The 23,774-nt window shown below is 53.6% G+C and overlaps 2 protein-coding genes across 3 annotated transcripts in view; one reads left to right on the top strand and one right to left on the bottom strand.

Annotated features, from left to right (window-relative positions):
* Positions 1-956: 956 nt before the first annotated feature.
* LOC120922161 (metalloreductase STEAP3-like) lies at positions 957-9,840 on the top strand (the record flags this gene model as incomplete). Its single annotated transcript, XM_040334625.1, has 4 exons — positions 957-1,484; positions 4,548-4,712; positions 8,815-9,585; positions 9,720-9,840. Coding segments are annotated over 3 exons (972 nt in total), but the record flags the coding sequence as incomplete, so codon positions are not given.
* A 3,190-nt stretch (positions 9,841-13,030) lies between these two features.
* The window catches only part of CUNH2orf76 (chromosome unknown C2orf76 homolog), a 30,343-nt gene continuing 19,599 nt past the window's right edge, over positions 13,031-23,774 (bottom strand). For both annotated transcript variants that reach the window (XM_040334612.1, XM_040334611.1), the window contains exon 6: positions 13,031-13,593. In XM_040334612.1, coding sequence (XP_040190546.1) covers positions 13,517-13,593 — 77 coding nt within the window. In that variant the 3' untranslated portion in view covers positions 13,031-13,516. The remainder of the gene's footprint in view (positions 13,594-23,774) is intronic.

Here is a 23,774-nt window from a genome sequence, read left to right as displayed (position 1 = left end):
TTTTGTGTGCCCGGGTTCTGGTGCCCATAGAGGGCGGTTCTAGGGGGGGGGCACAGTGTAGATTTTTGTGTGCCCGGGTTCTGGTGCCCATAGAGGGCGGTTCTAGGGGGGGGGGGCACAGTGTAGATTTTTGTGTGCCCGGGTTCTGGTGCCCATAGAGGGCGGTTCTAGGGGGGGGGGCACAGTGTAGATTTCTGTGTGCCCGGGTTCTGGTGCCCATAGAGGGCGGTTCTAGGGGGGGGGGCACAGTGTAGATTTTTGTGTGCCCGGGTTCTGGTGCCCATAGAGGGCGGTTCTAGGGGGGGGGCACAGTGTAGATTTTTGTGTGCCCGGGTTCTGGTGCCCATAGAGGGCGGTTCTAGGGGGGGGGGCACAGTGTAGATTTTTGTGTGCCCGGGTTCTGGTGCCCATAGAGGGCGGTTCTGGGGGGGGGGGGCAGTGTAGATTTCTGTGTGCCCGGGTTCTGGTGCCCATAGAGGGCGGTTCTAGGGGGGGGCACAGTGTAGATTTTTGTGTGCCCGGGTTCTGGTGCCCATAGAGGGCGGTTCTAGGGGGGGGCACAGTGTAGATTTCTGTGTGCCCGGGTTCTGGTGCCCATAGAGGGCGGTTCTAGGGGGGGGTCACAGTGTAGATTTTTGTGTGCCCGGGTTCTGGTGCCCATAGAGGGCGGTTCTAGGGGGGGGGCACAGTGTAGATTTTTGTGTGCCCGGGTTCTGGTGCCCATAGAGGGCGGTTCTAGGGGGGGGCACAGTGTAGATTTCTGTGTGCCCGGGTTCTGGTGCCCATAGAGGGCGGTTCTAGGGGGGGGCACAGTGTAGATTTTTGTGTGCCCGGGTTCTGGTGCCCATAGAGGGCGGTTCTCTTTATGATGGAAGATGAACCTGTCTGGGCTCAGCCATGAACCAATCAGAGAGCTGTGTGGAATTTGCACTGACATTCTGCTCCGCCTCCTCTAGGTCCTCATCTGCTCGGACAGCATCCATGCCAGGAGCCGGGTGGCCTCCATCGCACGCACCATGGGCTTCACCCCAGTGGATATGGGGGCGCTGTGCGCGGCCCGTGAGATAGAAGACGTCCCCCACCGCCTCCTGCCGCTCTGGACCATTCCGGCGGCGCTCGCCCTCTGCCTCTTCCTCTTCTTCTATCTGTATAACTTTGTGCGGGTCGTTCTTCACCCGTATCTGATGGAGAAGAAGAACCGCTTCTACAAGATGCCGGTGGAGGTGATGAACGTCACCGTGCCCTGCGTGGCTTACGTCCTGCTGTCCTTGGTCTACATGCCGGGGGTCCTGGCCGCCATTTACCAGCTACGCAACGGCACCAAGTACAAGCGATTCCCAAACTGGCTGGACCAATGGATGATTCACCGCAAGCAGATCGGTCTGGTTAGCTTCTTCTTCGCGGTCCTCCATGCGCTCTACAGCTTGTGTCTTCCAATGCGCCGCTCTGCCCGCTACCAGATCCTCGATGACGCCTTCAAACAGGTACGTCTGAGAATGCCCGGGACTGGTGGCCGAGTCCGGCTCTCTGTGCCTCCCCATTTGGTCAGTGATGGCTGACTTGTGCCTGCAGTCCATTAGGGGGTATTGGTGTATCTACAGCACTCTGATTGCCACTACTTGTGCCCGTATCTTATTGTGACTGTCATATAGCTGGTGCATGGACCCCGAGGTTGGTTTGGTTGGGATGGGACAGATTCAGTTGCAGTGGGATGGGTTTGGTTGCAATGGGTTGGTTGGCAAAGGACATGTTTGGATGGGATGGGTTTGGTCGAATTGGGTTTGGCTTGATTGGCATGAGTTGGTATAGGTGTGCTTGGGTTGGTTAGGATGGGTTTAGTGAGGTTTGGTTAGCTTAGGTTGGGTTGGTTAGGATGGGTTTACTGGGCTTTGGTTGGGGTTAGTGGGGTTGGGATAGGTATGGTTGGGTTGGTTAGGATGGGTTTAGTGGAGTTTGGTTAGGATGGGATGGTATAGGTATGGTTGGGTTTGTTAAAATGGGTTTAGTGAGGTTCGGTTGGTCAGGATGGGTTTAGTGGGCTATGGTTGGGATGGTTAGGATGGGTTTAATGGGCTTTGGTTTGGTTTGGTTAGGATGGGTTTAGTTGGGTTGGTAAGGATGGGGTTAGTGGGTTTTGGTTGGGTTAGGATAGGTATGGTTGGGCTGGTTAGGATGGGTTTATTGGGCTTTGGTTTGGTTGGGATGAGTTGGGTTGGTTAGGATGGGTTTAGTGAGGCATGTTTGGGGTTGGTTAGGATTTGTTTAGTGGGCTTGGGTTGGGATAGGTATGGTTGGGTTGGTTAGGATGGGTTTAGTTTGAATAGTTATGGTTGAGTTGGTTACCATGGGTTGGGTTGGATTGGGTTGGGATAGGTATGGCTGGGTTGGTTAGGATGGGTTTAGTGGGCTTTGGCTGGGTTGGGATAGGTATGGTTGGGTTGATTAGGATGGGTTTAGTTTGAATAGTTATGGTTGGGTTGGAATGGGTTGGGTTGGGATAGGTGTGGCTGGGTTGGTTAGGATGGGTTTTGGTTTGGTTAGGATGGGTTTACTGGGCTTTGGTTTGGTTAGGTTGGAATAGGTGTGGTTGGGTTGGTTAGGATGGGTTTAGTGGGGTTTGGTTAGGATGGGTTTAGTGGGGTTTGGTTAGGATGGATGGTTTTTCCCTTTGTTTAGATGACATTTCAGATGCAGTTACTGGTGACTCTCCAGGTTCTGTAATGAGCCATAAATGACGGCATGCTGTATATTATATATTATACTATATACTGTATATAACCCAGAGAAACAAAACCTTCCCCCCTGCTAGTCACACCTCCTATCTGATAGAGACCAAAGGAGGTCCTAATATTTCTATTGTCTGTCTCCCTTATAAAGGGAGTCTGTGAAATGACAATACATAGTGACAGGTTCTCTTGGTAGCCCAACCCCCCCTCCCTGGACAGAGCTAAGGACCCCCCCCCCCCCACTGCATCATGGGAGTAGAGGGTCACATGACCCCCCCCCCCATACATGGAAGTACCGGGTATTACTGGGGACTCGAGAGGGGAAAGGGAATTTGTAGCAGAGAAGGTGAGGCAGTGACAGGTTCTCTTTAACTCCAACGTTGTGATTGCACAATGGAGACGTTCTGTACTCTGAGCGGGACGAGGAAACGATTGCAGAGACATGAAGAGATGATTGTTTGTTGATGTCGCCATCCAACCTTCCGACCTTCCAGCCTTCCGACCTTCCAGCCTTCCGACCTACATGTACAAATACTTTATTCATTATCAGAGGAAGATGTGTGGGGGAGGGGGGAGTATTGCGAAGGTCATTTGATGTCCATGAATGACGGTGGGGGATGGTGTTCTCCATGGATGACGGTGGGGGGATGGTGTTCTCCATGGTTGACGGTGGTTGGATGGTGTCCTCCATGGATGACGGTGGGGGGATGGTGTCCTCCATGGATGACAGCGAGTTGAGTTGATGCCAAAGATCTCGATTTTTGTCTCCTCTGACCACAACACTTCCCCCAGTTCTCTTTGGAATCATTCAGATGTTGATTGTCAGACGGACTGTACATGTGATTTCCTGATCAGGGGGACCTTGCGGGGGCTGCAGGATTTCAGTCCTTCCCGGTGTTGTGTGTTACCGATTGTTTTCTTGGTGACGATGGTCCCAGCTGAGATCAGTGACAAGATCCTCCCGTGTAGTTCTGGGCGGATTCCTCGCCGTTCTCATGATCATTGAACCTCCACGAGGGGAGATCTTGTATGGAGCCCCAGACTGAGTAGGGTTGTCACCTCATCCCTTTATACCCGATCACCTCTTTTTCTTCATTAATGTTTGGTTAGTTCAATATCCTCACCTCTTTGGGGACCAAAGAATTCAAGTGGGGGGGAGAATGTAGCCATGAAGTACACAGGTTCTGAGGATGATTACGGTGGAGATTAAACTCACTTGGTGCCTCATCTGCATTAAATCGGAACCCGTGTAATTCATATGTGATCGGGTTTAAAGGAATAAGGAGGCAACCCCAAGACCGAGGAGAGTGACCGTTATTTTGTGTTATATTTCTTCCATTTGTGAATAAATCCCACCGACTGTTGTCTCCTCCCACCAAGCTGCTTGGCGATGGTCTTGTCACCCATTCCAGCCTTGTGTAGATCTCCAATCTTCTCCCCGACATCCTCCGACAGATCTTTGGTCTTCCCATGGTGGAGAGATCGGAATCTGATTGGTTGATTCTGTGGACAGGTATCTTCTATACAGGTAACAAGCTGAGATTAGGAGCACTCCCTATAAGCGAGAGTTCTCCTAATCTCAGCTCATTGCCTGTATAGAAGACACCTGGGAGCAGAAATCTTGCTGATTGATCAGGGTTCACATACTTATTCCACTCACTGTAGGAGTTGCCTTGTAGGGGTCACATATAGAAGGTTCAATATCCTCACAGATCATTATATCTGCTGTGCGCCCCTCTGTAATGGAGGCCGCCGGTCATTGGTCATGTGACCAGGTCAGGTGATGATCACTGTCCAATCAGAGGTGTGTCTGTGTTTCAGGTGAAGCAGAATGTGACGAGTTCCTGGGTGGAGGAGGAGGTGTGGAGGATGGAGCTCTATCTCTCGCTGGGGATTGTAGCTCTGGGAATGCTCTCCCTCCTGGCCGTGTCCTCCTTACCCTCTGTGGGGAATTCCCTGAACTGGAGAGAGTTCAACTTCATCCAGGTGAGTGCCGCCGACCTTCCCGCTCCTCTACAATCCATTCCACGTCCTTCCCGCTCCTCTACAATCCATTCCACGTCCTTCCCGCTCCTCTACAATCCATTCCACGACCTTCCCGCTCCTCTACAATCCATTCCACGTCCTTCCCGCTCCTCTACAATCCATTCCACGTCCTTCCCGCTCCTCTACAATCCATTCCACGACCTTCCCGCTCCTCTACAATCCATTCCACGACCTTCCCGCTCCTCTACAATCCATTCCACGTCCTTCCCGCTCCTCACTACAATCCATTCCACGTCCTTCCCGCTCCTCACTACAATCCATTCCACTTCCTTCCCACTCCTCTACAATCCATTCCACGTCCTTCCCGCTCCTCACTACAATCCATTCCACTTCCTTCCCACTCCTCTACAATCCATTCCACGTCCTTCCCGCTCCTCTACAATCCATTCCACGTCCTTCCCGCTCCTCTACAATCCATTCCACGTCCTTCCCGCTCCTCTACAATCCATTCCACGTCCTTCCCGCTCCTCTACAATCCATTCCACGTCCTTCCCGCTCCTCTACAATCCATTCCACGTCCTCCCCACTCCTCACTACAATCCATTCCACGTCCTTCCCGCTCCTCTATAATCCATTCCACGCCCTTCCCACTCCTCACTACAATCCATTCCACGTCCTTCCCGCTCCTCTACAATCCATTCCAAGACCTTCCCGCTCCTCTACAATCCATTCCACGTCCTTCCCGCTCCTCTACAATCCATTCCACATCCTTCCCACTCCTCACTACAATCCATTCCACGTCCTTCCACTCCTCCTACAATCCATTTCCACGTCCTTCCCACTCCTTAACAATCCATTCCAGTCCTTCCCGCTCCCGGCTCCTCACTACAATCATCCACGTTTCCCAACTCCTCACTACAATCCATTCCACTTCTTCCCACTCTCATACAATCATTCCACGTCCTTCCACTCCGCTACAATCCATTCCACGTCCTTCCCGCATCCTCTACAATCCATTCCACGTCCTTCCCACTCCTCATACAATCATTCCAGTCCTTCCCGCTCCTCCTACAATCCATCTCCACGTCCTTCCCGCTCCTCTACAATCCATCCCACCGACCTTCCCGCTCCTCTACAATCCGTGCCACGTCCTTCCCACTCCTCACTACAATCCATTCCACGTCCTTCCCGCTCCTCTACAATCCATTCCACGTCCTTCCCGCTCCTCTACAATCCATTCCACGTCCTTCCCGCTCCTCTACAATCCATTCCACGACCTTCCCGCTCCTCTACAATCCATTCCACGTCCTCCCCACTACAATCCATTCCATGACCTTCCCGCTCCTCTACAATCCATTCCACGTCCTTCCCGCTCCTCTACAATCCATTCCACGACCTTCCCACTCCCCACTACAATCCATTCCACGTCCTTCCCGCTCCTCACTACAATCCATTCCACGTCCTTCCCGCTCGTCTACAATCCATTCCACGTCCTTCCCGCTCGTCTACAATCCATTCCACGTCCTTCCCGCTCCTCTACAATCCATTCCACATCCTTCCCACTCCTCACTACAATCCATTCCACGTCCTTCCCACTCCTCACTACAATCCATTCCACGTCCTTCCCGCTCCTCTACAATCCATTCCACGTCCTTCCCGCTCCTCTACAATCCATTCCACGTCCTTCCCGCTCCTCTACAATCCATTCCACGACCTTCCCGCTCCTCTACAATCCATTCCACGTCCTCCCCACTACAATCCATTCCATGACCTTCCCGCTCCTCTACAATCCATTCCACGTCCTTCCCGCTCCTCTACAATCCATTCCACGACCTTCCCACTCCCCACTACAATCCATTCCACGTCCTTCCCGCTCCTCACTACAATCCATTCCACGTCCTTCCCGCTCGTCTACAATCCATTCCACGTCCTTCCCGCTCGTCTACAATCCATTCCACGTCCTTCCCGCTCCTCTACAATCCATTCCACATCCTTCCCACTCCTCACTACAATCCATTCCACGTCCTTCCCACTCCTCACTACAATCCATTCCACGTCCTTCCCACTCCTCTACAATCCATTCCACGTCCTTCCCGCTCCCGGCTCCTCACTACAATCCATTCCACGTCCTTCCCACTCCTCTACAATCCATTCCACGTCCTTCCCACTCCTCTACAATCCATTCCACGTCCTTCCCACTCCTCTACAATCCATTCCACGTCCTTCCCGCTCCCGGCTCCTCACTACAATCCATTCCACGTCCTTCCCACTCCTCTACAATCCATTCCACGTCCTTCCCGCTCGTCTACAATCCATTCCACGTCCTTCCCGCTCGTCTACAATCCATTCCACGTCCTTCCCGCTCCTCACTACAATCCATTCCACGTCCTTCCCGCTCCTCACTACAATCCATTCCACGTCCTTCCCGCTCCTCTACAATCCATTCCACGTCCTTCCCACTCCTCACTACAATCCATTCCACGTCCTTCCCGCTCCTCACTACAATCCATTCCACGTCCTTCCCGCTCCTCACTACAATCCATTCCACGTCCTTCCCACTCCTCACTACAATCCATTCCACGTCCTTCCCACTCCTCACTACAATCCATTCCACGTCCTTCCCGCTCCTCACTACAATCCATTCCACGTCCTTCCCACTCCTCACTACAATCCATTCCACGTCCTTCCCGCTCCTCTACAATCCATTCCACGTCCTTCCCGCTCCTCTACAATCCATTCCACGTCCTTCCCGCTCCTCTACAATCCATTCCACGTCCTTCCCGCTCCTCTACAATCCATTCCACGTCCTTCCCCGCTCCTCTACAATCCATTCCACGTCCTTCCCGCTCCTCACTACAATCCATTCCACGTCCTTCCCGCTCCTCACTACAATCCATTCCACGTCCTCCCCACTCTTCTACAATCCATTCCACGTCCTCCCCACTACAATCCATTCCACGTCCTCCCCACTCCTCACTACAATCCATTCCACGTCCTTCCCGCTCCTCACTACAATCCATTCCACGTCCTTCCCGCTCCTCTACAATCCATTCCACGTCCTTCCCACTCCTCTACAATCCATTCCACGTCCTTCCCGCTCCTCACTACAATCCATTCCACGTCCTTCCCGCTCCTCACTACAATCCATTCCCACTCCTCTACAATCCATTCCACGTCCTTCCCGCTCCTCACTACAATCCATTCCACGTCCTTCCCGCTCCTCTACAATCCATTCCACGTCCTTCCCGCTCCTCTACAATCCATTCCACGTCCTTCTCACTACAATCCATTCCACGTCCTTCCCGCTCCTCACTACAATCCATTCCACGTCCTTCCCCGCTCCTCACTACAATCCATTCCACGTCCTTCCCGCTCCTCACTACCACGCCCCGCTCTCTTCTCCTACCCTCCATGCCCTCTTCTCCCCATCCCTCCACGCCCCGCTCTCTTCTCCCCATCCCTCCACGCCCCGCTCCCCTCCATGCCCCGCTCTCTTCTCCTCCCCTCCATGCCCCGCTCTCCATACATCACCTACTTTCCTCTCCACTCCTCGCCCTGTTCTCCTCTCTACTTCACACTCTACACTCTCCTCCACCTCTCTGTATAACGGCCCAGACTTTCTATCAGCAGTACATGGAGGACAGTCAGGAACTCCTCTAATATCTTCCCTCCGGCTGCATCGGCCCCTGATATCCGGGGGGTGGAGTTCCCCTTCAATGTGTTTTGGTATTATGGGTGGATTTAGGTAATACAGTTCTGGGGGGGCAGAGATGGAATGTATGATGCCCCCCCATCTGCAGTGCTGTGACCCGTTGGTGCAGAACACAGCCGCAGCCCCCCCCCCCCCCCTCAGTCCCCGGAGAGAATTTGTGATGTGCGTTTTCCTCGCCGGTAACGAGTTTTTCACTTTTCTTCTCCAATTATTTTCTTCTTCCTCTGTTACAACTGAAGAGAAAATTGTGACCGGTTAATTCCTGACTTTTCTGGTCGCAGGGGACCCCTCCCCCTCCCCCGTACCAATCTGAAATCGGCTTAATCAGGACTCTGCCGCCGTAATGCGCCAATTCTTTAAATGTTTCTTTTTTTTCTTCTTTCTTTGCAGTCGAAGTTGGGATTGGCCGCTCTGGTGGTCGCCACCCTCCACACTCTGACCTTCGGCTGGAAACGAGCGTTCGAGGCAAACCGCTACAAGTTCTACCTTCCCCCGACCTTCACCCTCACCCTCATCCTACCGCTCATCGTCCTCCTCGCCCGCTCCGCCTTCCTCCTGCCCTGCTTCCGCACAAAGCTGGCGAGGATCCGCCGGGGGTGGGAGAAGAACACCGGCGCCAGGTTCTCCCATCTCAGCGACACGTCCACCGAATCCTCCAGCAACGTCTAGACCAATGGAGGACGAGCTTCAGAGGGGGAGCCAAATTTTCCACAATCTCCATGCAGAAAGAACGGGGCCCCTACAGGCCGTAGGTAAAGCAGGGGTGTCCAGTAACCCATAGCAACCAGTCCGCCACCCATCGCTGTAGTAACCAATAATTACCATACAGCCCACACCCATTGGTGTAGTAACCCATAGCAACAACAGAGTCCACCTCCAATCACTATAGTAATCCATAGCAACCATAAGATCCACCACCCATCACCGTAGCAACCACATGGTCCACCACCAATCATAGCAACCACATGGTAACCCACCCATCACCGTAGCAACCACATGGTCAACCACCCATCACCGTAGCAACAACAGAGTCCACCACCCATCATCGTAGTAACCATAAGGTCCACCACCCATCATTGTAGTAATCCGTAGCAACCACATGGTCCATTACCAATCATAGCAACCACATGGTCCACCACCCATCACCGTAGCAACCACATGGTCCATCACCGTAGTAACCACATAGTCCATCACCGTAGCAACTACATGGTCCACCACTCATCACCGTAGCAACCACATGGTCCATCACCGTAGCAACCACAGGGTCCACCACCCATCACCGTAGCAACCACAAGGTCCACCACCCATCACCGTAGCAACCACAGGGTCCACCACCCATCACCGTAGCAACCACATGGTCCACCACCCATCACCGTAGCAACCACAGGGTCCACCACCCATCACCGTAGCAACCACATGGTCCACCACCAATCACTATAGTAAACACATAGCAACCACAGGTTCCACTGCCCATCACTGTAGTAATCCATAGCAACCACATGGTCCATCACCAATCATAGCAACCATAAGATCCACCACCCATCATTGTAGTAATCTGTAGCAACCACATAGCCCATCATCATAGCAACCACATGTTCCATCACCGTAGCAACCACAGGGTCCACCACCGTAGCAACCACAGGGTCCACCACCCATCACCGTAGCAACCACATGGCCCACCACCCATCACCGTAGTAACCACATGGTCCACCACCCATCACCGTAGTAACCCATAGCAACCATTTAGCCCTCCATCTAATAGTTTGGAGCCCTCAGAGAAGATGAAGGTCAGGTTTTGTTCTCCTTTATTGAAGTTGGATTCTGTGGAATGTTATTATTGGTTGAGGGGTCCGGGCTCTGTGTCCCCACGGGGGAGATTTCCTCCCACTTCCGGGTAGTGAGAGGACAGACAAGTATTACAATGTATGGGGCACCAAAGGACGGGTTCCCCCCGGAGTCTCACTTTCATAAAAGATAATCCTTATCAATGGAATACAAATGTGCTGCTCTCTGGGGCCCCACTGTGGTCAGAAGAGGAAGTTCCTCCATCCCCCTCCCCACCAAATACCGCCGACGGAGTTCCACTTTAAATGCAGAATATAATGAAGTGCCTCCGGAAAGGATCTGTTACAGAGAGTGGTTGCCGGGGGTTACTGCACTTTATGGACGCTATGATTTGGTTGGTAAATGTCCCCGGGTTACTGCACTGGGGTCCCTTCCCGGACCCACTGAGGGGCCACAGACTGAGCTGGCCGGGCCCCCAGCAGTGACAGGATGTTGGGGAATCGGCGTCTTCCATGTGATGAGAGGAAAACGTGAAATGTTAATGGTGCCCCCGAGACGGATCCTGAGAGCCCCGGGGCCCCGCAGGCAGCAGAATGTGATGAGGACAGACAGCCGGGCCCCCCGGGGAATGAAGAGGCATCTGAGGCTGTGTGTACCTGGGGCCAACAACAGGGGCCCCGCCAGATAAAGAGGACCTGTCATAGTAAATGATAGTCTATGTACCACGCATGCTGACATGCCCTGTGCCGCGCCTTCCCTCGCTCTGCACCCCCCTCCCACCACGTCTTCCCTCGCCCTGCACCGCGTCTTCCCTCACTCTGCACCCCCCTCCCACTGCGTCTCCTCTCGCCCTGCACCACGTCTTCCCTCGCCCTGCACCGCGTCTTCCCTCCCCCTGCACCGCGTCTCCCCTCGCCCTGCACCGCGTCTCCCCTCGCTCTGCACCGCGTCTCCCCCTCGCCCTGCACCACGTCTTCCCTCGCTCTGCACCCCCCTCCCACCGCGTCTCCTCTCGCGGTCTCCCCTCGCCCTGCACCGCGTCTCCCCTCGCTCTGCACCGCGTCTCCCCCTCGCCCTGCACCACGTCTTCCCTCGCTCTGCACCCCCCTCCCACCGCGTCTCCTCTCGCCCTGCACTGTGTCTTTCCTCGCTCTGCACCGCGTCTCCCCTCACTCTGCACCGCGTCTCCCCCTCGCCCTGCACCGCGTCTTCCCTCGCCCTGCACTGTCTTTCCTCGCCCTGCACCGCGTCTCCCCTCGCCCTGCATAGCGTCTTCCCTCGCCCTGCACCCCCCTCCCACCACGTCTTCCCTCGCCCTGAACCGCGTCTTCCCTCGCCCTGCACCACGTCTTCCCTCGCTCTGCACCCCCCTCCCACCGCGTCTCCTCTCGCCCTGCACCGTGTCTTTCCTCTCCCTGCACCGCCTCTTCCCTCGCTCTGCACCCCCCCTCCCCTTCGCACCGCGTCTCCTCTCGCCCTGCACCATGTCTTCCCTCGCCCTGCACTGTCTTTCCTCGCCCTGCACTGTGTCTTTCCTCGATCTGCACCGCGTCTCCCCTCGCACCGCGTCTCCTCTCGCCCTGCACCACGTCTTCCCTCGCCCTGCACTGTCTTTCCTCGCTCTGCACCGCGTCTCCCCTCGCCGTGCGTCTTCCCTCCTCGCCCTGCACCCCCCTCCCCCTGCACTGCACCGTCCCTCGCCCTGCACTGCACCGTCCCTCGCCCTGCACCGCGTCTTCCCTTGCCCTGCACCGCGTCTTCCCTCGCCCTGCACCGCGTCTCCCCTCGCTCTGCACCGCGTCTCCCCCTCGCCCTGCAACGCGTCTCCCCCTCGCCCTGCACCGCGTCTCCCCCTCGCCCTGCACCGCGTCTCGCCCTGCACCGCGTCTCCCCCTCGCCCTGCACCGCGTCTCGCCCTCGCCCTGCACCGCGTCTCCCCCTCGCCCTGCACCGTGTCTCCCCTCGCCCTGCACCGCGTCTCCCCTCGCCACGCACCTTCCCTCGCCCTGCACCGTGTCTTCCCTCGCTCTTCACCCCCCCCCCCCGCCCTGCATTGCACCTCCCCTCGCTATGCACCGCGTCTCGTCTTGCCCACCCCCTTCCTCCCCTTGCCCTGCATTCGCGTCTCCCCTCGCCCTGCACCTTCCCTCACTCGTCACCGCGTCTTCCCTCGTCCTGCACCACACCATTCCTCGCCCTGCATCCTCCCTCGTCCTGCGTCACCAGAGGGAGGGGGGATATTGGCGTGTCATGGGGGGGGGCATGGTATTGGCGTGTCACGCTGCTGTATGAATGTTTGATAAAAAGTATTACAATGTATCTCAGAACTTCCTGTTCCGGTGTTATGAAGTGTCAGCTCTGCGGACGAATGCTGCGATTTTTGTACGATCCGCTCTCTGTGATCGGAATTTATTATTCAGAATTTGTGCCTTAATAAAATGTATTTTCCCATCCCCCGCCTGGAATCTCTGTGCGGGGAAGACGATTGGTGGAAGTCGGATATTTGTCTGACCAATCAGAGTTTATCTTTAACTGACCTCAGTGGACTGAAATCTGATTGGTTGTTTTGGGCTCTATTGGGGAGATTTCACTTCCTGCTGCAGAGACACAACAGGAAGTGAGAGGAATTCCCCTCACAGTCCATTGTCCCCAGAACAAGGGGGAGGGGAAATGCTCCATTGGGGACTCACATTCTGTCTCGGTGACACCAGGAGAGTGTGAATCTCCCCAGCGGGGACACCGACGATAAAACCTGACAGGGGGCGTAACCCTTCAAACGCTCCGCCCACTGAGATACTTCAAAGCTGAACTCCGGCAGATCTGCGTTCATATTATTTATTACAAGCCGCATAATGACCGCCATCCTCCTATAATCTCTGTACAGCAGAGCTCAGACTGGGAGAGACTGAAAAAGCAGAACAAGGAGCCAATTAGAAGTGCTGCAGCCTAAAAGGCATGCCAATAGGAGGGGAGAGCAGAGTGCCAGGGAGGAGCTCATCAGTCTGCTGCTGTTCCTTTCATCATCCAATCACAGGCTAGGGGGGGAGGGGGGAGACCTGTGTTTCCAAACTGCATCAGAGCAAAAACTTTGCTGTGTAAATCTCAGACACCCCTCCCCCTGGAGTCATGGGGGCTTCCCCCCCCCCCCAAGAAGTGAGCTGTACACAGAGCGGGGGTTGGGGAGGCAGTTTATTGGTCTGCGTGATGGGGGAGGAGATTAAAGTCTTATCACTACCAATCAGAAGAACATTCCGTGTGCGAGTTCCCAGAATCCTCCGGGGTCAGAGAAGATGGCGGAAGGTTCCGGTCACCAGCTGCAGACGGGATTCTCCTTGTACTGTCGGTAGTCGGAGTCGCAGAAGAGGGCGATTTCCGTCTCATGGACTGCAAAGGAAGAAGAGGAGAGATTAGACCCCGCCCACCACACCCCAAAAATCCACCGCAGAGGAGCCGTCCACGGGGGGGTCAGGTCTTCTATGGGTCACATTTTATGGGCGTCATTGTCTATGGGTCATGGGTCACATTTTATGGGCGTCGTCATCTTCTATGGGTCACATTTTATGGGCGTCGTCATCTTCTATGGGTCACATTTTATGGGCGTCATGGTCTATGGGTCATGGGTCACATTTTATGGGCGTCGTCATCTTCTATGGGTCACATTTTATGGGCGTCGTCATCTTCTATGGGTCACATTTTATGGGCGTCGTCATCTTCTATGGGTCACATTTTATGGGCGTCGTCATCTTCTATGGGTCACATTTTATGGGCGTCGTCATCTTCTATGGGTCACATTTTATGGGCGTCGTCATCTTCTATGGGTCACATTTTATGGGCGTTGTCGTCTTCTATGACCCTTCAGGTCACCTCCTGCGGGTCACATTCTATAGGTTTCGGCTTGTATCTGGGCTGGGAGAGGTTTCATAGCTTTAGGGTCAAATGCTATGGGTTTTGGATCTCGGGGGAACCTTCTATGGGCCACAGGTCACTCCCAATGTGTGGCAGGTCATTCTATGGGCATAAGGTCACAGGTCTTCTTCTATAGGTCACATTTTAATGGTGGCTTTTTATTCTATGGGTGTCAAGTCATATTCTATTAGCTTTTGAGTCACTTCCCATGGGTGAGAGGTCATCTTCTATGGGTCACAGGTCACCCTATGGGCATAGGATCACAGGTCATCTTCCATTAGCCTTCTCTTATGGGACGTGTTCTATAGGTTTCAGCTTGTATCTGGGCTGGGAGCGCTCTGTAGCTAAAGGGTCACATTCTATGGGTTAGGGAGGTCTGATTAAGTCCTATAGGTTTTGGGTCACATCCTATGGGGGTCAAGTCACTTCTTATGGGTTAGGGTTTTGGGTCACGTTATGGGGGGGTCAAGTCACTTCTTATGGGTTAGGGTTTTGGGCCACGTTTTGGGGGTCAAGTCACTTCTTATGGGTTAGGGTTTTGGGTCACATCACTTCTTATGGGTTAGGGTTTTGGGTCACGTAATGGGGGTCAAGTCACTTCTTATGGGTTAGGGTTATGGGGGGTCAAGTCACTTCTTATGGGTAGGGAGGGTCACGTTATGGGGGGTCAAGTCACTTCTTATGGGTTAGGGCTATGGGTCACGTTATGGGGGGGGTCAAGTCACTTCTTATAGGTTAGGGCAGGGATATGCAATTAGCGGACCTCCAGCTGTTGCCAAACTACAAGTCCCATGAGGCATAGCGAAACTCTGACAGTATCAAGCCTGACACCCAGAGGCAGAGGCATGATGGGACTTGTAGTTTGGCAACAGCTGGAGGTCCGCTAATTGCATATCCCTGGGTTAGGGTTTTGGGTAACATTTTGGGGGGTCAAGTCACTTCTTGTGGGTTAGGGTTTTGGGTAACATTTTGGGGGGTCAAGTCACTTGTTAGGGGTCACGTTATGGGGGGGTCAGATCCCTTCTTATGGGTTAGGGATTTGGGTCACGTAATGGGGGTCAAATCACTTCCTATGGGTTTTGGGTCACGTAATGGGGGTCAAGTCACTTCTTATGGGTTAGGGTTTTGGGTCACGTTATGGGGGGGTCAAGTCACATTCTATGGGGATCACTTTGTAGCGGGCCGGGATATTGGAATTCTCTGACTGCAGACTCCCCCTCACCCCGCTCAGACAGGCACTGGGTACCTGGATGGACAGAATAATGGAAGCTCCCATTGAAAATACAGGTTCTGGGGCGGCCATGCTTCCCCCGGCTCTACAACTTTTATTACTTTTGGATGGCATGTGGAAGGATTAGCGCCCTTGTCAAGTGTCCCCGCAGGGGAGATTCACCCTTTATGTCCTGGTTGTCACAGAGACACAAAGTGATGGAAAATCCAAAGTTGTGAGGTGTCACCAGATCAAGAATAGAGGGGAAATCCTCCAATGGGGACACCTGAGGGGCATTCCATCACTTCCTGTTGTGTCTCTGGGACAGGAATGAAGGGAAATCTCCCCAACGGGATGCAGATGAATTTTAACCCTTTCCTACTCCATCCAAAATAGACACAAGTCTGGTTTTCGATGGAAGCATGCGGCCAGTGAAGTCAGGATGACTGTCCTGCATACCTGCTCCAGTTTAGAGACTTGCTATGGAAGGACAAAGCCAACGTCCCCCAAATTCTGAATTTTTTTAAAACAAGTAGCCCCCGAATTAAATCTAATTTCTGATTAGTTGCCATGGGATACCGCACAATGCAGGAGGCGCAATAACAACCCATCTACACTCGCTGTATTTAGCACGATCTTCCCCTCCCCCGCCCATCCTCCCGGATTGCGGTGTTCCTGGCCCCGGTCCTGGCGGTGGTTGGGGGATGGGTGAGGTGTTTCATGCCGACTCTCATCTGATGTTTAATTCATTCGGCTGAAGAAATATGCAAAGTGAAGCACAAATTAGCGGCTCCTGCGCTCCCTTCAAACGCCTCTAATTACCCACCTGGGAGCGAACGCGGCTGCGGCACGCACACAGACGTCTGAGCAGTCACCGTGCCGTCACCCCGCCGGGTCAAGGACCTGCTCCCTGGAACCCCAGTCACATCTTATTCATTCCCGACGCGCCACACAGGAGGCGGCCGCCGGCGCAGACAACTTAACCCGTGACCATCCCGCCCGGCAGATAACCAACACTGTCCGACGTAACTGACAGATACTCGGCACCGTACAATATGACCGACAGACACTCGGCACCGTACAATATGACCGACAGACACTCGGCACCGTACAATATGACCGACAGATACTCGGCACCGTACAATATGACCGACAGATACTCGGCACCGTACAATATGACCGACAGACACTCGGCACCGTACAATATGACCGACAGATACTCGGCACCGTACAATATGACCGACAGACACTCGGCGCCGTACAATATGACCGACAGACACTCGGCACCGTACAATATGACCGACAGATACTCGGCGCCGTACAATATGACCGACAGACACTCGGCACCGTACAATATGACCGACAGACACTCGGCACCGTACAATATGACCGACAGACACTCGGCACCGTACAATATGACCGACAGACACTCGGCGCCGTACAATATGACCGACAGATACTCGGCACCGTACAATATGACCGACAGATACTCGGCACCGTACAATATGACCGACAGATACTCGGCGCCGTACAATGTGACCGACAGACACTCGGCACCGTACAATGTGACCGACAGACACTCGGCACCGTACAATATGACCGACAGACACTCGGCGCCGTACAATGTGACCGACAGACACTCGGCGCCGTACAATGTGACCGACAGATACTCGGCGCCGTACAATGTGACCGACAGATACTCGGCGCCGTACAATGTGACCGACAGATACTCGGCGCCGTACAATGTGACCGACAGATACTCGGCGCCGTACAATGTGACCGACAGATACTCGGCGCCGTACAATGTGACCGACAGATACTCGGCGCCGTACAATGTGACCGACAGATACTCGGCGCCGTACAATGTGACCGACAGATACTCGGCGCCGTACAATGTGACCGACAGATACTCGGCGCCGTACAATGTGACCGACAGATACTCGGCGCCGTACAATGTGACCGACAGATACTCGGCGCCGTACAATGTGACCGACAGATACTCGGCGCCGTACAATGTGACCGACAGACACTCGGCACCGTACAATATGACCGACAGATACTCGGCACCGTACAATGTGACCGACAGACACTCGGCACCGTACAATGTGACCGACAGGTACTCGGCACCGTACAATATGACCGACAGACACTCGGCACCGTACAATATGACCGGCAGATACTCGGCACCGTACAATGTGACCGACAGACACTCGGCGCCGTACAATGTGACCGACAGGTACTCGGCACCGTACAATGTGACCGACAGGTACTCGGCACCGTACAATATGACCGACAGACACTCGGCACCGTACAATATGACCGGCAGATACTCGGCACCGTACAATATGACCGACACTCGACACCGTACAATATGACCGACAGATACTCGGCGCCGTACAATATGACCGACAGACACTCGGCACCGTACAATATGACCGGCAGACACTCGGCGCCGTACAATGTGACCGACAGACACTCGGCGCCGTACAATGTGACCGACAGACACTCGGCACCGTACAATATGACCGACAGATACTCGGCACCGTACAATATGACCGACAGACACTCGGCACCGTACAATATGACCGACAGATACTCGGCACCGTACAATGTGACCGACAGGTACTCGGCACCGTACAATGTGACCGACAGGTACTCGGCACCGTACAATATGACCGACAGACACTCGGCACCGTACAATGTGACCCACAGACACTCGGCACCGTACAATATGACCGACAGATACTCGGCACCGTACAATATGACCGACAGACACTCGGCACCGTACAATATGACCGACAGACACTCGGCACCGTACAATATGACCGACAGACACTCGGCACCGTACAATATGACCGACACTCGGCACCGTACAATATGACCGACAGACACTCGGCACCGTACAATATGACCGACACTCGGCGCCGTACAATATGACCGACAGACACTCGGCGCCGTACAATATGACCCACAGACACTCGGCACCGTACAATATGACCGACAGACACTCGGCACCGTACAATGTGACTGACAGACACTCGGCACCGTACAATATGACCGACAGACACTCGGCACCGTACAATATGACCGACAGACACTCGGCACCGTACAATATGACCGACAGACACTCGGCGCCGTACAATATGACCGACAGATACTCGGCGCCGTACAATATGACCGACAGACACTCGGCACCGTACAATGTGACCGACAGACACTCGGCACCGTACAATGTGACCGACAGACACTCGGCACCGTACAATATGACCGACAGACACTCGGCACCGTACAATATGACCGACAGATACTCGGCACCGTACAATATGACAGACAGATACTCGGCACCGTACAATATGACCGACAGACACTCGGCACCGTACAATATGACCGACAGATACTCGGCACCGTACAATATGACCGACAGACACTCGGCGCCGTACAATATGACCGACAGACACTCGGCGCCGTACAATATGACCGACAGACACTCGGCACCGTACAATATGACCGACAGACACTCGGCACCGTACAATATGACCGACAGACACTCGGCGCCGTACAATATGACAGACAGACACTCGGCACCGTACAATATGACCGACAGATACTCGGCACCGTACAATATGACCGACAGACACTCGGCGCCGTACAATATGACCGACAGACACTCGGCACCGTACAATATGACCGACAGATACTCGGCGCCGTACAATGTAACTGACAGATACTCGGCACCGTACAATATGACCGACACTCGGCACCGTACAATATGACCGACAGATACTCGGCACCGTACAATATGACCGACAGATACTCGGCGCCGTACAATGTGACCGACAGATACTCGGCACCGTACAATATGACCGACACTCGGCACCCTACAATATGACCGACAGACACTCGGCGCCGTACAATGTAACCGACAGACACTCGGCACCGTACAATATGACCGACAGACACTCGGCACCGTACAATATGACCGACAGACACTCGGCACCGTACAATATGACCGACAGATACTCGGCGCCGTACAATGTAACCGACAGACACTCGGCACCGTACAATGTAACCGACAGACACTCGGCACCGTACAATATGACCGACAGACACTCGGCACCCTACAATATGACCGACAGACACTCGGCACCCTACAATATGACCGACAGATACTCGGCGCCGTACAATATGACCGACAGATACTCGGCGCCGTACAATATGACCGACAGATACTCGGCGCCGTACAATATGACCGACAGATACTCGGCACCGTACAATATGACCGACACTCGACACCGTACAATATGACCGACAGATACTCGGCGCCGTACAATGTGACCGACAGACACTCGGCACCGTACAATATGACCGACAGACACTCGGCACCGTACAATATGACCGACAGATACTCGGCGCCGTACAATATGACCGACAGATACTCGGCGCCGTACAATATGACCGACAGACACTCGGCACCGTACAATATGACCGGCAGATACTCGGCACCGTACAATATGACCGACACTCGACACCGTACAATATGACCGACAGATACTCGGCGCCGTACAATGTAACCGACAGACACTCGGCACCGTACAATATGACCGACAGACACTCGGCACCGTACAATATGACCGACAGACACTCGGCACCCTACAATATGACCGACAGACACTCGGCGCCGTACAATATGACCGACAGATACTCGGCGCCGTACAATATGACCGACAGATACTCGGCGCCGTACAATATGACCGACAGATACTCGGCGCCGTACAATATGACCGACAGATACTCGGCGCCGTACAATATGACCGACAGACACTCGGCACCCTACAATATGACCGACAGACACTCGGCACCGTACAATATGACCGACAGATACTCGGCGCCGTACAATATGACCGACAGATACTCGGCGCCGTACAATATGACCGACAGATACTCGGCGCCGTACAATATGACCGACAGATACTCGGCGCCGTACAATATGACCGACAGACACTCGGCACCCTACAATATGACCGACAGACACTCGGCACCGTACAATATGACCGACAGATACTCGGCACCCTACAATATGACCGACAGACACTCGGCACCGTACAATATGACCGACAGATACTCGGCACCCTACAATATGACCGACAGATACTCGGCACCCTACAATATGACCGACAGATACTCGGCGCCGTACAATATGACCGACAGATACTCGGCGCCGTACAATATGACCGACAGACACTCGGCACCCTACAATATGACCGACAGACACTCGGCACCCTACAATATGACCGACAGACACTCAACACCGGCATTCTAAACCAGGGTTCCTCCGGAGGTTACCATTGGTCCTGTGACACTTTATGCTTTCCCCAAAGTTTCCTAGGGGTTCAAACACTAGGGCGGGGATATGCAATTAGCGGACCTCCAGCTGTTGCAGAACTACAATTCCCATGAGGCATAGCAAGACTCTGACAGCCACAAGCATGACACCAGAGTCAGAAGCATGATGGGACTTGTAGTTTTGCAACAGCTGGAGGTCCGCTAATTGCATATCCCTGCACTAGGGGGTTCCTTGAGCTGTGGCTGGTTGACCACCCCACCGAAAGACCTACCAATCCGAGGACCGGCAGATATCCACCACCGTACAACATGACCGGCAGATACTCAACACAATACGACAACCATTATCAACCAGGGTTCCTCCAGAAGTTCCTCAAGGCTTCTTGAGCTGTGGCTAGTTGACGTCTCAATGTGATGGGTGTCTTCCAGGTTAGCATTCCAACCAGCACCATAAGGAGCATTTCTTCCACAACCACCAATGTTAGGGGCATATCCCTTATGACCTCTGATGGGCTAATCTTAGTGGGGTTCCCCAGGACACCTGAAAATTATTTCAAGGGTTCCTCTGGGGTAAAAAGGTAAAGAAAGGCTGCCGTCCAACACAACGGGCAGATACTCAACAACAGCCAACAGGCATTCTCAACTAGGGTTCCTAGAGCTATGGCTTGTCGACATCCCAATCTGATGGGGTCTCCCAGTCTTCGCTAACTGTATGGATGGCATTCCAATCAGCATTGTAAGGGGTCCTAACTTCTACAACCACCAATGTCAGATTCATTTCTCTTTTGAAGGATTCCTCTGAGGAAAAAAGGTTGAGAAAGGCCGCCGTCCAACACAATGTGTAGATACCCAACACCATCCAGTGTGACCGGCAGATACCCAACACCATCCAGTGTGACCGGCAGATACCCAACACCATCCAGTGTGACCGGCAGATACCATACAACATGACAGCCGATACTCCACATCGTACAACATGAATGTCTCAACCAAGGTTCCTCCAGATGTTGTTAGGGGTTGGCTGGTTGACCTTTCTGATGATGGTGCCTTCATAGCTCCAGGTTGGCCAACTGTAAGGATGGCATTCCAACCAGCACTGTAAGTGGTCATACCTTCCACTAACTACCAATGTTAGGGGCATTTTCCTTTTAACCAATGGACACCTGAATTTTTTTTTTTTTAAAGAGTTCCCCTGGGGTAAAATGGTTGAAAAGGGCAGCCGTCCGACATAACCGGCACATATCCAACCAACACCATACAGCATGACCGGCACATATCCAACCAACACCATCCAGCATGACCGGCACATATCCAACCAACACCATACAGCATGACCGGCACATATCCAACCAACACCATCCAGCATGACCGGCACATATCCAACCAACACCATACAGCATGACCGGCACATATCCAACCAACACCATACAGCATGACCGGCACATATCCAACCAACACCATACAGCATGACCGGCACATATCCAACCAACACCATCCAACATGACCGGCACATATCCAACCAACACCATCCAACATGAATGACACAGATACCCAGCACTTTCCAACGTGACCACCGGAAACTGTCTGGCGTGGCTGACAGATATGCGACGGGCAGATACTCTACACATTATACAACCAGGGTTCCATAGAACTCTAGGGTTCCTTGAGCTGTGGTTGGTTGACCTCCCATCTGCTGGTGCCTCTATAGTTCCCGGTTGGCCGGCTGGAAAGGTGTATTTCCAACCAGCACTGTAAGTGGATATTTTTGCCACTGACTACCAATGTTAGGGGCATTTTCCTTAGAACACCTGATGGACTAATCTTAGCGAGGTTCCCAGGACACCTTCAAATTTCAAGGGTTCCTCTGGGCTAAAAAAAGGTTGAGAAAGGCCGAAGTTTAACCTGATGGGCAGATACTCAACACCGTACAACATGAAAGTCAGACGCTAAACACTGTACAAAAGGCATTCTCAACCAGGGGTCCTCCAGGGGTTTCCTGAGCTGTGGCTGGTCGATATCCCAATCTGATGGGGTCTTCCAGTCCTAGCCAACTGTAAGGGTGGCATTCCAACCAGCACTGCAAGTGGTCATTCCTTCCACAACCACCAATGTCCGGAGCATTTTCCTTGTGACTCATGATGGATTCATTTTAGCAGGGGTGCCTGAAAATTATTTCAAGGGTTCCTCTTGGGTAAAAAGGTTGAGAAAGGCTGCCGCCCAACACGACTGGCAGATATTCCACACCGTCCAACACGACTGGCAGATATTCCACACCGCCCAACACGACTGGCAGATATTCCACACCGCCCAACACGACTGGCAGATATTCCACACCGCCCAACACGACTGGCAGATATTCCACACCGCCCAACACGACTGGGAGATATTCCACACCGCCCAACACGACTGGCAGAAACCCGACACCATCTGGCATGACCGGCAGATACCCAACACAATACAACATGGACGTCTCCACTAAGGTTCCTCCAGAGGTGGTTAGGGGTCCATTGAGCTATGGCTGGTTGACCTCCCATGTGATGGGGTCTTCATAGAACGTTGTTGGCCAACTGTAAGGGTGGCCTTCCAACCAGCAATGCAAGGGGTCATTCCTTCCACTGACCACCAATGTTACAGGCATTTTCCCTGATGGACTACTGTTAGCGGGGTTCCCAGGACACCTGAAATTTGTTTTAAGGGTTCCTCGGAGATGAAAAAGGTCGGGAAAGGCTGAGGTCCGACATGACGAGCCGATACTCAACATTGTACATCACCCAACAGGAAGGCAACTGCTGGAAAAAGTCCGGTACACCCGAGGCCAGTGATGGAGAACCTCGGCACCCCACTTCCCATGATACTCAACTACACTGCAGAGTGCAGAGCATCATGGGAAATGTAGTTCCAAAACATCTGAGGTGCCGAGGTTTCTCCATCACTGCCTTAGGCCAATGCCTCCCAGCCCCTCCCCCATGAGCTGTGAATGACATCAGCAAGATCAGTTGCCCCGCTCCTGCCTTTGGTGAACCCCTCCTGAGGCGGGGGTCTATTCTGCCTACCCCTCCCCGCCAGCAATAGGGATCCCAGTACAAGGACCCCAATCAGGACAGAT

This window comes from Rana temporaria, unplaced genomic scaffold (genome assembly GCF_905171775.1).
Source record: "Rana temporaria unplaced genomic scaffold, aRanTem1.1, whole genome shotgun sequence".
Classification (NCBI taxonomy): Eukaryota; Metazoa; Chordata; class Amphibia; order Anura; family Ranidae; genus Rana; species Rana temporaria.
The sequence above is the reverse complement of the archived record's forward strand: the minus strand, read 5'-3'. Positions and strand labels throughout refer to the sequence as shown.